This window comes from Choloepus didactylus, chromosome 21 (genome assembly GCF_015220235.1).
Source record: "Choloepus didactylus isolate mChoDid1 chromosome 21, mChoDid1.pri, whole genome shotgun sequence".
NCBI lineage: Eukaryota > Metazoa > Chordata > Mammalia > Pilosa > Megalonychidae > Choloepus > Choloepus didactylus.
In genome coordinates, this window is record NC_051327.1 from 45,682,172 (window position 1) to 45,698,739 (window position 16,568).

The 16,568-nt window shown below is 34.0% G+C and overlaps 1 protein-coding gene across 1 annotated transcript; it reads left to right on the plus strand.

Annotated features, from left to right (window-relative positions):
• The first annotated feature begins 11,728 nt into the window (after nt 1-11,728).
• LOC119517151 (olfactory receptor 4C46-like) lies at nt 11,729-12,577 on the plus strand. The gene has a single exon (XM_037813717.1). It carries the CDS (start codon nt 11,729-11,731, stop codon nt 12,575-12,577), a length of 849 nt encoding a protein of 282 aa, XP_037669645.1.
• The last annotated feature ends 3,991 nt before the right edge of the window (nt 12,578-16,568 follow it).

The window sequence follows — 16,568 nt, forward strand, 5'->3', positions numbered from 1 at the left end:
GCAGTAATTAATGGAAATGAAATTAAAAGGATTGAGAAGTACAGTAATAAGCAGTAATATGCAGTAATATGCAATTATTTTTAATGTTCCCTGTACACTATTATACTTTAGTTATTGCCCTGGAAAAAGAATATCTGGAAAAAAAATGTCAGTAGTGTAAAAATCTTTCACTGGTTTAAAAAAGGGTAAATCCTATGCATAGGATTGTAGTGAGATTTAAATTATTGTAGATCTTCTATCACATTTGTTCCTGCATGCTCTTACTGAGAGTATTAGTAAAGAAAACTCAAAAGAAAAATGTCTTTGAATATCACCACAGTGCAAAGATTCTAAAAACTTATGCTAAGTGAAGAAAATAGGAGAATGAGGGAAACAAGAATAAATGTCAAAAAGAAAGATCTTCAATGGTTTGTGGTTCCTCAGAAAGCTAAGTGTAGAGTTGTCCTATGATCCAGCACTCCTGCTACCAGTATATACCCAGAAGAACTAAAAGCAGGGACATGAACAGACATTTTTGCACACTAATGTTCATAGCAGCATTATTCACATTTGCCAAAAGTGGAAACAATCCAAGTGTCCACCAACAGAGGAATGGATAAACAAAACGTGGTATATTTAAACAATGGAATATTATTCAGCAAGAAAGAATGAATTTCTGAAGCAAGCAACCACATGGATGAAGCTTGAGTACATTTTGTTGAGTGAAATGAGTATTAAGACACAAAGGACAAATATTCTATGATCTCACTAATATGAAATAATTTTACTATGTAAACTCATGGGCATAGGATAGTATAGGTTACCAAGAGATAGAATGAGGCTAGAGAATGGTGTGTGTTTGCTTAAGATGGGCATAATTTTTAATTAGGTTGAATTTAAATGAGTGGAAATTGATAGAGGTGATGGTAGCACATTATTATGAGTATAAATAACAGTGCTACTTTGTGTGTGAATGTGGTTGACAGGGGAAGTTTAGAGTCACATATTACAACAGAAGGAAAGCCAGAGGTTAAAACATGGGACTGTATAACTCAGTGAATCTGGTGGTGGATGATGACTGTGATTAACAGTACAAATATAAAAAAAAATCTCTTCTGTGAACTAGAACAAATGTACAAAACTATTAAAAGGAGTCAATAATAGAATGGTATATGGGGAAAATGTACCTATTGCAAACCATGGACTATGGTTAACAGTAATATCATAATATTCTTTCATCAACAGTATCAAATTTTACTGCACAAAAGCTCATGTTAAATGATGAGGTGGGGAAATGGATGGGATGTTTTGGGTTTTCTCTTTTTTTTTCCTGGAGTAATGAAAATGCTCAAAAATTGTGGTGATGAATACACAGCTATGTGATGATACTGTTGAACCATTGAATGTATACTTTGGATTGACTGTATGGTGTTAGAATATATCTCAATAAAATTGCATTTAAAAACATACACACACAAGAAAAGTCTTCAGATTAAAAAAACAAATACATAAAAGAGTTATCTACTAAAGAAATCCTTGAAGATTTAATCATTGTTTTGTACCCCTGCTTTTTGCTTTGTTTTTGTTTGATTCATTCATATATTTTATAAATCCATTTTCCACAATGTAGAATCAGAATTTGACTCTTAAAACTGAGGGTGGAGTTTTCTAGAAAACTGTAAACCCAGATCACTATTCAAATAAATGGTTTTCAGGATGTTTTTTCTTCTTGGACTTACGAGCTGCTCATTTTTATATTTATTGTGCTGGCCAATGTTAGGTATCATAAAGCATTTACCAATGAGGAAAGGTGAAACAAAGAAAGAAAGAGAGAAAGGAAGAGAAAAGAGAACAATTCATCCAAGAACAACTTATTTTTCAAGAATTACGCACATTGTAATATTACCAATAATTGCTAGACTTGAAATCCATCATTTTACTTAACCCTCTTGTTGATCATGGGCTTTATTAATAACATTTAGGAAAAATATGGACAAACAAGTAAGTCATAGGTTGTTCTTACATGCAAACTGGTCAGGAGAGAGAGGTCATTTTTTTTCCCACAACCCAGAATAGAGGATTATAAACTACTGGCTTGCCAATGCTTGGCTCTTAGCAGAATTATTAATTCTTAAAATAAACTCTCTCTTGGTTTTCTTCAATCCAGTGTGAGTGCAATTACAGTCACAGTCATACTAACTTAGTGAACTGAAAGTCACAGGGTTTCTGGAAGAGAAAAACCCAAAGCAAAAAAAGAAAAAAAAAAAAAGGGAGATTAAAATTGTTCAATGTTTCTCAGTTAATTCACTGCAGGCTTTTTTTGTAGATATCCTTTACCATATTAAATATTTTCCTTCTATTCCTATATTGCTACAAGTTTTTATGAAAAATGGATGTGAATTTTATCAGTGATTTTATATATACATTGAGATGATCATTTATTTTTTTCTTTTATTTTCTTTATTGGTGAAATATATTGACTGATTTTCTAATGGTAAACCAATCCTACATTTCTTTAGTAAATATGGTATGGTCATGATATAGCATCCTTAAAAAAATAGGTTTGTGATATCACCAAAAATGGCAGAGAAAGGAACTACAAAAGCCTATTGCTCAATTAAAACGATGATAAAAATGTCATAAAATAGAGTCAACATTTGTTTGGAACTCTGGAACATAATCGCAAACACAACAACCAGGAGAATGCTTAATGAAGAAGGAATTTGATAAATTTAATTATAGCCTTGAATCATTTTAACTCCCCACCAGTCGTTCCCTACTGCCATCTCAGCAGCAGGCCACATTCCTGGTGTACTGAGAACAAACACACCTTGACTAGAAACAATTGTGGACATGCATTTTAACATGATGATGGCTCTGTGAAGAATTGACTCCGGAGGTTGCCTTTGTCATTCATGCCTTGGGAAGTTCTCAAGGCTGGGAAGCCCCTTGCATCACCTTTTTTAAAGAACCAAAGGCAAACACAGTGGCTGCAGCTGCCTAAGGCAATGAATAACACAGATGGAGAAAGCAGCAGAGGGTCTGAAAAATCTGGGAAAAGAGAGTCTGTCGAAGACTATAGATGGTGAAATAAAGTGTTTGTAAAGCTCCTCTGTCTGGTGGTAATCTAGAAGTCCACATGAGGATTCAGGGATAGGTGTATGCTCAGAAATGTCCTGAGAAGACCCGAAGCTTTTATCTCTATCTGATGTTCAGGCTCTACATGATCAGGAAGTGAAGGGAAGAAGAGTTGTGAAAAGCCTGACAAAGCATTCAGAGTGCTCCAACACAGAGCAAGGAATGGAACAGCATTTAATCAAATTTCTGTCAAATCACTAGCCTACCACAGAGTTAATTAGACAAAGACTTCAGTGACCACATACAATGAAGAACACATTCTTTTCAGAAAGTTTAGAAAGTCAATAAACAATCACACCCAAGACAAGCAAAAACAACAAACCCTGAGGAGAGAAACTGATTTCTAGAGATACCACATTATAATATCCAAAATGTCCAGTTTTCAATTAAAAAATTGTAAAACATGTAGAGATACAAGGATATCACATTTACAGAAAAAAATATGATGTATAGAGACTGTTCCTGAGGAAGCACACATATTGAAATAACTAGAAAAAACCTTTAAATCAACTGTGTTACATACATTCAAAAAGTAAAATTAGACCATGTATAAAAACTAAAGGAAATTAGGAGAATGAAGTCTCACAAAAATAGGGGTTATCAATTAAAAAAAAGGAAATTATGAAAAGGAAATACAAATTCTGGAGTAGATAGTACATACTGATTTGAAAAATCAATAGAGGGGATCAAGAGAAGATTTCAGCAAGCAGAAGAAAGAGGCATTGAACTTAAGAAATGGTCACTTGACATAATCCAGTCTGAGGGCAGAAAGAAAAAAAAGATGAAGAAAAATAAACAGAACATAGACACTGGGACACTTTCAAGTGTGCCAACATAGGCATATTGGGAGTCCCAGACAGAGAGGAGAGAGACGGAAAGGGACAAGAAGAGTATTTGAAGAGATGATGGACAGAACTTTCCCAAATATGTGTACTTCTCCAGGAAGTACAATGAACTCCAAGTAGGATAAAATCAAAGAGGTCCACACTGATACACATTATAATCAAATTTCACAAGACAAAGACAGTGAGAGAATCTTGAAAGCAGCAAGAAAGAAACTACTTTTCACATAAAAGAGATCATCAATAAGATTAACAACCAATTTCTCTTCAGAAACTTCTGAAAAAAAAGAAAAAAAACGCCAGTTACTAAAAGCAGGAGTGCAAATGGGGACATTACTATCAACCTATGGAAATATAAATTATTATAAGAGAATACTATATGTAACAGTATGCCAACAACTGTGACAACCTAAATTAAATGGACAAATTCCTTGAAGCATATGCACTACCAACTCAATTAAGAAATTGAAATTATGGATAGAAAAAAGTACAGAAATTGAATCAGTAATAATAAAAAAGCTTTGAACAATATAAATCCCAAGACCAGGTAGATTCACTGGTGAATTCTGCCAAATATTTAAAGAATTAACACCGGTCCTTCTCAAACTCTTCCAAAATAAGAAGAGAAGGAAATTATCTCCTTATTCATTCTATAAAGCCAGTATTTCCTGATATGAAAGCCAAAGACATCAGAAGACCAGAAGACCAATATCCCTACTGAATATAGATACAAAAATTGTCAACAAAATACAAGCAAATCAAATCCAGCATCATATTAATAGAGTTACACACCCTGACAAACTGGATTCATCACAGGGATGAAAGAATGTTTTAAATATGAAAATCAGTAAGTATAATACAGCAGATTAATAGAATGAAGGAAGAGAAATCATCTGATCATATCAATTTATTTAGGAAAACATTTATCAAAATCCAACCCCTTTTCAAACAAACAAACAAACAAACAAAAAAACTCAACAAACTAGGAAAAGGGGGATCTGCTTCAATCTGATAAGAGAAGACTATGTAAAGGGCACAGCTAACATCATGCTTAATAATGAGAGACTGAGCACTTCACTCATAAAATCATGAACAAGATGGGATGTCTGGTCTCACCACTAATACTCGGCATTGTATTGCCAGTGGTAACCAAGGCCATTAGACAAGAAGAAAAAAAGGGATCCAAATTGGAAAGCTAGAAATAAAATTATATCTATGCACAGAAGACATGATTTCATATAAAGAAACTCCCAAGGTATACACACACACACACACACAGAGAACAAAATCAGATAATAAGCGAGTTCAGCAATGTTACAGGATGTAAGAAAAACATGCAAATCTCAGTTTTATTTCTATATACTAGTAATGAACAACCTGAAAATGAAATTAAGAAAACAATTCTATTTCCAATGCCATCAAAAAGAATAAAATTCTTAGGAATAAATTTAACCAAGGAGTTGCAAGGCTTGTATACAGAAAGCTACAAAACATTGTTGCCAACAATCACAAACCAAAATGAATGCTAATACATCCTGAATTCATGGATTGAAGACCATATAATCAAGATGGCAATATCCCCCATAGTGATCTCTAAACTAGTACAATCCATATCAAAGTCCAAACAACCACATCTGATGAAATGTAAAACCTGATCTGGAAATTCAAAGGGAATTTCAAACACCTTGAATAGCCAGAATAATCTCAAAAAAGAGGAACAAAGTTGGAGGACTCACACCTCCCGACCTCAAAACTTATTACGAAGCTACAATTATGAAAACAGTGTGGTACTGGCATAAGTGTACACATATAGATTGATGGAATAAAATTGAGATTTCGGAAATACACACGTACATACACACACGCACACACACATATATATGGTGAATGATTTTACATGGGCTCGAAGACTATAAAATAGGTAATAAGTAGTCTCCTCAACAAATGGTTCTGGGACAACTGGATTTCCACTAACAAATGAAATAACCAGAACCCTACCTAGCACCATATATAAAAATTAACTCAAAATTGATCAATGACCTAACTACAAGAGCTAAAACCATAAAACTCTTTGAAGAAAACTTAGGGAAAAATCTTAAAGACATTGCATTCAACAATGGATTCTAAGATATGACACAAAAACCACAAGTAGCAAAAGAAAAAATAGTAAAAAAAAAGATAACAATTCTACATGAACTATTTTCAAAAAATAGAGAGCCATTATGCAACTCACAGCATGAATCCAGCATTGACTAAATAGCATAACCAAATCACAATAATGAAAAAAAGAGAAAGACAGATACCTATCCCTTAAGAACATATACACAATGATATTTAACAAAACATTAGGAAATCAAATTCAGCAATATGTTTTTAAAAATGAATAATGCACCATGAAAATGAGGAGTTTATCCAGGAATAAAAGGTTGGAACATAATTCACTAATTAACAAGAATAAAGGAGAAGAAACAATTGATTTTTTAATAGAGGTATAGAAACATTTTATAAACTTAAACTCAGAACTACAATTTTCTTTAAAAGTTAGAAAATAAGGAATAGAAAGGAACTTGCTGAATTTGATTGTTGCAAATTAGTTAAGTTGGATTTTAAATTTGGGTCTGGGTGGGGGTCAGGTGTTATATAATGAGAAACTGAGGCTATTATGATAAGAAAGGTTAGTGTGTTACTCAGGTCCCAGGGAAGGAGGGGTGCATGAAGGGTCAACGGGAAATGCACACCCTTGAGGTAACTCAACCAGCAGGTGGGGAGCAAAGAAGCAGAGCAAGAGGGAGCCATTGGCTTATGCCTTTCTTGTGGTTCAGGGGTGGATGTTAGTGGATTTCCTGTGGGACTCAAACACTGGTTGGTTTAAAGCAAAAACGCAGGAATGGGTTAAGGGACTGGGGGTCTGAGGGTGGTGGGGATGGTTTGGTCATTATTTTGTAGGAGCTGTGGGGTCTGGATGAGGTGTGTGGGTGGCATGAGTGGTAGTCATATATGTGGATTTCAGCTGTGGGGGAGTTGCCACAGGGCCGGAAAGCTGCTTATTAAGTAGGCAAAGGAGCAGTGTTCAGGTTAGAGCCCAAGCCAAAGATGGATGTCAACTGAGGCAGCACATTAAAAAAAAAAAGAAAAGAAAAGAAAAAGAAAAAAAAAGTTATTACACTGATGAAGAACATCTATTTACAATTTACAACTAACTTCATCTTTAATGGTGAATACTGTCCCTCTAAGATTTGTAACAGGATAAGAATGTCCACTCTCAACATATTTATCTAGCATTATAACAGAGGTTCTGGTAATTACAATAAGGTAAGAAAAAGAAATAAAAGACACAGACTCTGGAAAGAAGGAAATAAAATTGTAAAAAATCTATTTATTTACAGATAGCATGGTTGTGCCAGCAGAGAATGTTCAGTTCTTTACAAAACAGTAAGAGACCCGAGAAGTGAATTTATCAAAGTCACAGGATACAAAGCCAATGTAGTAAAATCAGGTATATTTCTACAAGCACAAAACAATTGGAAAGGAAAGTAAAATCAAAATAGTATTATAGTATTACACTACTGCTGGAAAACATGAAGTAATGAAATATTACAGATAAATGTTTAAAAAATATTGAACACCTATATATTAAAATAAGAAAACACTTCTGAGAGAAATTAAAGGTGTAAATAAAGGGAGAGATAATACTGATATACATCAGTATTAGTGACCCATTATTTTTACCTTATCAATTTTATAGATTCAATGAAATTCCTATCAAAATGCCAGGAGAATTTTTGAAAAAAATGCAAGCTTATTCTGAAATTTATGCAGAAATTTAAAAGTAGAGTAGCAAATCACTTCCAAAAAGGGAACACAGTTGGATTTACTGTACATAATTTCAAGACTTCCTCTAAAGCTCCACTAAAAAGACTGTGTGGAATTGGCATTGGGATAAAAATATAGATTGGTGCAACAGAATAGAAATCCCATAAATAGACTCAATTACATGATTAATTACACAAAAATTTCAAAGTAATTAAATATGGAAGATTAGAGTTCGCAAAAAGTTTTGCTGATCAATTGTATACTCATAGGGAAAAAAGAAGAACCTCAAGCATTACCTCTCACCATACACAAAAAATGAATCAAAGTTGGACAAAGACTTCTGTGCTAAGCTAAATCTATGAAAACTATAGAAGTAATGTTTATGATGTTAAGTAGATCTGTATTTCTTAGATATGAAACAAATAAGCATGAACCATAAGAAAAAGATGAAAATTAAACTTTGTCAAAATTTATAAACTCCTGATATTAAATGATACTGTTTTAAAAATGAAAATGCAGGTCACAAACATGTATTACATATATATATATATACCACAACTCAGTAATAAGGTACCCAAAACCCTGTTTTTAAAATGTGAAGAGAACTTGAACAGAAACTTCACAAATGATGATATACAAATAGCCAATAAGTACGTGAAAAAAAAAAGTCACCAGGAAAGTACAAATAAACCTCCAATAATGTGCCACTATATTCAAATAGAATGACCAAAATGAAACAAGTAAAAACACAAAGTGCCAAAGATGTAGAACAACTGGAACTCCATTCTTATGGTTCAGTTATCTCTCTACATTTCTAATGCTGTCCACTATTCTATAACCAGCCCAAGGACATCAGAGCTAATTTTAATCTGTAGATTTTTAGGGTTTCTGGCTACTTAAAAGGCTGCTTGAAAAATATGAAAAACAATGCTTAGGAGCAAATATTTTAAAATAGCTGCTCTTATGCATAGATCCTTAGTGCTCTAACTCTCAAGTAATCAATAGCAGTTTTCTAGAAAAGTTTTAAGACTTAAAGAGAAGCTCCTTCTTTGACATAAGTCAACAGGGAAACTGCACCAAAGATTCACATACTGGAATGATATCACCCTGCTATTCACATGGCATTCAGTTTTCTCAACAACAGAGGTGCAGAGAACGAGAACTCTCACTTGGTTAAGTTTCCAAGTGCAGGGAATACAATTTCCGTTAATGTATAGATGTTTCTCAGATTTGGCTCCTCAGAATACCTGTTTCTGAAACAAAGTATTGCCATCAGAAGAGATAATTTATTCCCGGGAGAGCAGGCAACACCAATAAGACCAGGTCACCGAACCTTTATGAAACCTTTATGAAACCTTTAAATTTCTATTCAGTGCAAAGTGAAGATGATTTGCTGTTTTTCTCATCTCTAGAACAAGTTTCATTATGGGCAGAGTGACCCATTTAAATGTGTTTCCACCATACTTTCTGCCTCTTGCCCTGCAGGAACAGAGACATCCATCTACAGAAGATTGAGTCTCCATATTATTTCAAGTAAGTCCATTCCAAAATCAAATCCTAGGTTTTCTGGGAAAAGTTTTTTCAGGTTTTAGACCAAAAGGAAAGATTTAGACTCTTAATGAACATTTTCTTAACAACTGTTGATTTTGATTAACTGAATAGCCTCTTTCCAAGTGTGTAATATCTTTTCATATGAAAGTTATTTATTCCTAGAGGAGGTGAGTTTGAAGGTAAGATTGTTTATGAATACCCCCAAAATCTTTAAGATCATCTATCAAATTCCTAAGGTAATTTTTCAGTAGTCTTCACTTTTATTTAAAAAAAATCTTTTTAATTAAAAAAATAAAGCATGTTACTTTCCATATTTACAAATATTTTAAGCACTTTTCAAATATAGTAATAAAGTATTTCATCCCCACCACAATTAGTAAAATGATAATAATTATCATTATCCTCACTTAACAGATGAAATCATTGAGGCTCATAGAGGTTAAGCAATGTGAAGCCCTGTAACCTAGATCTCTGACATCTGACACCATGCATTTATAATAAGACAATCTCCTTTAATAATGCAGATAAACCATAATGATGGAAACAATATTTAAAAATACTTCACATAAAGAAAAAAACAGAAAGATGAATAAGGAATGGCATAACCATCACCTGATTAGTTTAGTGCAAACATGAACATGGAGAACACTTAGTGGGATCAGCTACCCATATGAGTTAAATAATATGAGTCTCTGTGGCTTCTTTTAAGATAAATTTAGAGGTGATTTTCTTGAGCTTATTACATATTTAAATTTTTTTTGTATCATGGCTTAAATACCAGTTTTTGCTATCTCCTAGGTGCATAAGCAGTCATAAAACGGAATATATGAAGGAGCTATGTGTGTCCCCAGCACTGTCTGGTTATGTCCATACATTCTCTCTCAATCAATTCTCATAACAATCTGAGAGGTGGATATTATTATCTCATTACACAGACGGTAAGATAGCAAGGAATGAAGGAATGTACCATAGGTGAAAAAGTTGCAAGTAGAAGAACCAGAATTATATAGTCTATATAATCCTAGATTCAATACACTTAACCACTATGACAGTCAGTTTCAGTTTTTGTGGAAAACTCTAAGAGGACCACAGAGTGGGATACAGACAAGAGAGAAGAGAGAAGGGAATGAGGGAGAAACCAAGATGAAGGGGCCCTTCAATGAAAGCAGTACTACATTTCTTTTAATATTTAAGAAATCCAAGATGTCATTAAACAATAAACATATTCAAGATGTCATTAAACATACAAAAAGTAGTATTAAACTTATAAATATTACAATCTTTTAATATAATATAAAAATTATTATTTCAGCATTGTTTATTGTAAACAAAATAGGGTAGGTTTAAGGAATGGGATAAGAAAAAGATAATAGCCAAAACAACCTAAGACCCAACATTGGCTCTGCCCTTTATTAGCTGCTTGATCTTGACACAGATACTTCGTATCTCTGTGCTTCCTATTTCTGATGTCTAAAGTAAGTATTAATAAAGGTACCCATCTCAAAGGTGTGTAGAGAGCATTAAATAAGCCATGTCTGTAAAACACTTAGAACACAAGGTGAACAGTAAATATTAGCTCATATTATCATTGGTACAATAACTATTAGCATTAGTACTGGATACTCTTACCTCAAGTGCAATACGAGTGAGCAATACCAACCACATAGTTTTTTACAAGGATTAAATGAAATCACATGTACAAAGCTGGTACCACCATGCTGTGTATATAGCAAAGAATCCTTAAAATAAATATATGATTAGCTATGATATAGTTAATTGCATTCTGACATGAAAAATTATAAGTATTTTAAATACCTTTTTTATGCTTTCTTTTATTACCAACACCCATATTATTCCTTGACTCAGTTACTATAAAAAGTCTCCTATCTAGTTTCTCTGCTCATTTTTCCTTCAAGATACACAAAGATCTTTACAATAGCAATATCCCGATACTCCCCCTTCCCCAGATTCCTCTTTATGCTTCCACTTATTTTCTCAATATCTTCCATATTTCTCTATTTCCTACAGAAGAAGGGTAAACTTCTTAACTTTACATTCATGACCTTAACAACCGTCTTCTACCTACCTTTCCAGAGTCATCTGTATACTTGGTACTACTGCTAAATTATTAGTCATCAGTGAACACAGATGATATACTGCCCTATGTGTTTACAAAATTTCTTCATAGTTATACTCTCACCAGAATTTCACCTGTGAGGCAGTTTTAGTAAGCTTCAAGAATTCATAATGTTAATTTCCATCTAAAGAAAAACTCATAAAGACTGACAAATTGATTGAATACCGACATTTATTATTTCTTATAATGGGAAAGTATAATATTGAAAGTTTCATTAATAAAAATTGTTTTCTTTTCAGGTAATGTAATTAAGAGTTAGCTGAAATTCATGGAGAACAGAAACAATGTGACAGAGTTTGTTCTACTGGGGCTTGCAGAGAATCCAGAAATGCAGAAAATCTTATTTATTGTGTTTCTTGTCATCTACATCATCACTGTGGTAGGAAATGTAGTCATTATGGTCACCATTGTTGCCAGTCCATTGTTGGAATACCCCATGTATTTTTTCCTGGCCTATCTCTCCTTTACAGATGCCAGCCACTCCTCTGTCAATACTCCAAAGCTGATCATAGATGCACTCTATGAAAAGAAGACCATCCTAGTCAATGGATGTATGACCCAAGTTTTTTGGGAACATTTCTTTGGAGGTGCTGAGGTCATCCTGCTTACCGTGATGGCCTATGACCGCTATGTGGCCATATGCAAGCCCTTGCACTACACAACCATCATGAACCGGCAGTTGTGTGGGTTGCTAGTGGGAGTGGCATGGGTGGGAGGCTTTCTTCCTGCAGCCATACAGATTCTCTTCACATTTCTATTACCCTTCTGTGGCCCCAACATCATAGATCACTTCATGTGTGATCTGAACCCTTTGCTCAATCTTGCCTGCACAGATACCCATACTCGAGGGTTTTTTGTGGCTGCTAACAGTGGGTTCATCTGCCTGTTAAACTTCATCTTCTTGCTAGTCTCCTATGTGGTCATCCTGTACTCCCTAAGGAACCACAGCTTGGAGGGGAGACTCAAAGCCCTGTCCACCTGTGTCTCCCACATCACAGTGGTTGTTGTGTTTTTTGTGCCTTGCATATCTGTGTACATGAGACCTGTAGCTACACTATCCATTGATAAAGCAGTTGCTGTATTCTACGCTAACATAACTCCCATGTTAAATCCTTAATTTACACCTTATACCTTATACCAGATGAAAAATGCTATCACAAAATTGTGCAGTAGGAAAGCTGTTTCAGTTTATAAACAATTATCTCTAGTGTTTCACTATACTTCCACTACAGAAACTGTCAAAAGGATATTTGGGATGGTCTCAAAAAGGAATGCTTGTAGGAGAAAGCAGGAAACCAATCACTGCAATTCTTAGATTCTGCATTGAAGGAAGCTGAGATGAGTGCAAGAAATGGGAAGAAATCTAACAGGACCATTTTTGTATACTTGGAAAATTCTTCCAAATTGGTTTTAAATTTATTGACTTCATCCATGTGTATGGATTCAGAGTTTCCTCTAATAAAAAATGTAAAATTAATAATATATATTGATATTGAACATTAATTTGTAATAATCCAAAGGGGTAGGCATTGCTGTTCTCCTCATTTTACAAGTAAGGAAACTGACAAAAATGGGAAGGTAAAAAAAAATACACACACACACACACACACACACACACACACACACACACACACACAGATGCATTTAGAAGTCAGGAACCCAATTTTAATTGATTTCACAGCCATGCTCCTAACTGCTATGAGACACTGACAGGCAGTAATGAAGCAAAATTAAAGCAATAATAATAACAACAATTTATTGAGCAAGAAACTCTGCTGGCACATTGTATATATTATTTCATTTTCTATAGATATAAATCTAACACTATTTCATTAATAACTGCTTATTTTTACACCATAATTTATGGTCATTCATTGCTTGTAAATTCTTGATAACTAACTGTAATTTAGGGCTATAAAAACAATGGGCATTTAATCTCTGAGTGATAGGTAATGAGATTTTCCCATGTTTTCAACTTTCCTTGTGGGATTCAGAACTGAGTTTTATTGTTCATTTAACCCATCTTATCCTTATAACCGAAAATGAAGAATAATGACTCAAATAAAGTAACATTTGAATGTCAAGCATACATTTCTATTTGTTAAATATGCCATCATACTCAATGAGGTACTTGTCAGCAGGATACAATTACTTTCTGCAAGGTAGCACAGTGGGTGATACACAATAAATACCGAATTTATGTATTCTAGTATCAATCATATGAACAAGTTGAATAAAATATTCAGCATAAAAATAGTATGTAAAGCTGAGGAATTGTTTCCTGTCTTTCTGATTTTGAAGGGAAATTTAGCTAGATCTTATGGGGGTGGGAATCACAATTTTATTTATTTATTTTTCAGTTTTGATTAAACTCAGAAATGAGAAAGAAATTGAAAGAAAGATTCCCAGCAATAAGCAAATAGTTTACCTTGGTATTCTCCCTGCTATCAGCAAGCTTTCATTATCTTATGAATGTGCTCTGTTTATTTTATGCTTCTGTTAATCCATTTACTTTTTGGTAACATTTCATTATTAAATGCTGTTTTGAAAAACATATGGCTCTGTCCACACACATGTTAATTTTAAGGTGCAAATATGACATCATTTCCCTCCTCCTTCATTCATTAAGCAATAAATATTTTTGATCCCAAGAAATGTGACAGTTGCTGGGCTTCAGTGGAGAGTGAAAAGAGACCCAGGTCTTACCTTACTATAGAGCTTCAGAGAGTTTATTATCCATTGGGAGATCTCCTGTATAGGACAGAAATTAAAACAATATGGGGGACTATGAAAGCACATGGGAGTGATACCCAGCAAAAGCCAGAAAAGGATCAGGAAAGGTCTCTAGATAAAAGACATAAAACTTGGGAACTGGAGAATGAAAAGCTTTCCACAGTAACAGTAGGTATGATGAGGCTGTGGTAAGAGAATTCTTATGAGATGGACTATACAACAAAGGTCAAGAGTTTGATATAATTGAGTATGATATAAGTATGATACATAAACAATTCAGTATAACTTTGATTGCTGTTACATGCATCCAATCAAAAATTATTTATTAAACCCCCATGGTGTACCATGCACTGTGCTGGGCAATAAAAGGCTAAAAGTATAAAAATGAAGCCACGAAGCTGGAGAGACATGAATGAGGAAGATCAAAAGTCTTATGAATGTGATAAAGTTTGATGCCAAGGACAATGGTGGAAACACTGAGCTAGTGAGTGAAAACAGTGAGACTTAAAATTTAGAATGATAACTCTAGCTGTTATGTGGGAACAAGACTAGAATCTGCAGTTAAGAGGCTATCCCACTGATTTAGATGTGAAAGAATGAAAACCTGAACTCTGTTGGTGCCAGTGGGAATTCAGACTGTAGTGGTCACAGTTGTGGTCAGTAAGAATCTCCTTTACCAGCTTCAGCCCCCATGTACCAGCCGCTTGGGTTCCAGGCTGCTAATAGCACATAGCTCCATAATTCTCTGGATATGTGTACCAGATAAAATGAAAGCTGCCTTACTTGAGGCATATTGCCACCCACCCTCCCTCAGGGCCCACCAAGCCACAGTGACTGACGGACATGGGTTACAAATTGAAACCAGCTCTGTAGTGCAATGTGTTTTTCCAGAGTTCCTCTGGTTCCATGCTGAAGCCAGACTCCAGTAGAGACTACATCCTTTCTTCTCTCTTCTACGGTCTGCTTTCCTCAACCCTTCTCCTGTAAATCACTTTTCATAAAAATCTCCATGTTAGACGTTTCATCTAAGGAATCTGAGATGTAATGGAGAGACATAAATGGATTCAAATAATATTTAGGAATTATAAACAAAACAATGTAAGATACAATGAAGATAAGAGATAGAAACGGTGTGAATGAAATCCAGGTTTTGGCTTAGCTCACTGAATGGAGGGCAGAATGCAGAATGGACACAGAGAAGATGAGTGTTATTTGTAATATATTGGGTGAGATATCATGGAAGACATCCAAGTAACAATGTTCAATAGGCACTGAATAAATGTAACTGATCCTCAGAAATAACTGGGCAAAAGAAATATAGAATTTTTGAGCATATGGATGGTAATTAAAGCCATAAAAGCACTAAGCATCACCTTGGAAGAGTGTATAAAGCAAGCAGGGAGGAGGAAACAGAATTTCCTCATGTGATTGATGATGGAACCATGGGTGATCCTCAATGGTCTATCAAATGATCCATAAGCATTTTGATATTTTTAGGAAAAAATACAAAAGTAATTGATCACAATTTAAAATTTAATAAATTCCAGTTTGTGTATTATTAGAGATTCAAAAGGATATAAATTGAGAAATATAAAAGCAAGTTGCTAAGAAAGAAAGTCAATCAGAAAAGAAAGAAGAGTACCTGATAAATGAAAATAACGGACAATATGAAAGAAATGATTCTAGACCAAATAATTCATTATAAATAGGTTAAATTCTAAGCTGCTAATTTTAGTGATATTATAAAGGAAATACATGGAAAATAAGTGAGAGTAATTTTATTTACCAATATAAATAAATATATATACCAATTGATATGTATATATATCAAAACATTTCTATTGTTGTCTCATGAGGAGATAATAGAAATAACAGAGCATAGAGAATAATCAACGATAGATAGGACGTGAATGTTCCAGAGATGAAGTGTTTATAATGAAAGAGCCTATCAAGTGTGAATTTAAAGGGACCTACTTCCAAACTCACCCCATTATTCAATGATAATGAGGTAATATAAATTTTTCCAGAGGGGAAAAAAAAATTTTGCCTAGAAAGGAACAAAAATCTTGCTGGCATCAGGCTTATCATCTGCAACACTAGAAATTGGGAGTGTGTGGAAAAGGGTCTTTAGTGACAACAGGGGGGAAATAAATGTAACCTTTATTTCTATATCATCTAATCTAATGTTCAAATGTAAAAATAAAATAAGTTTTCAGAAAGGTAAGGACTCTGACATCTTACTGGTCAAGCACTACGAAAGAGAAATATACTAAGAATATACCCAGATGACACAATAAAAATGTGAATAAAGATTATAATAAGAAACAGAAGAAACTGAGAGGATCAATTTTCATATGACAAATGAAATATAAAGC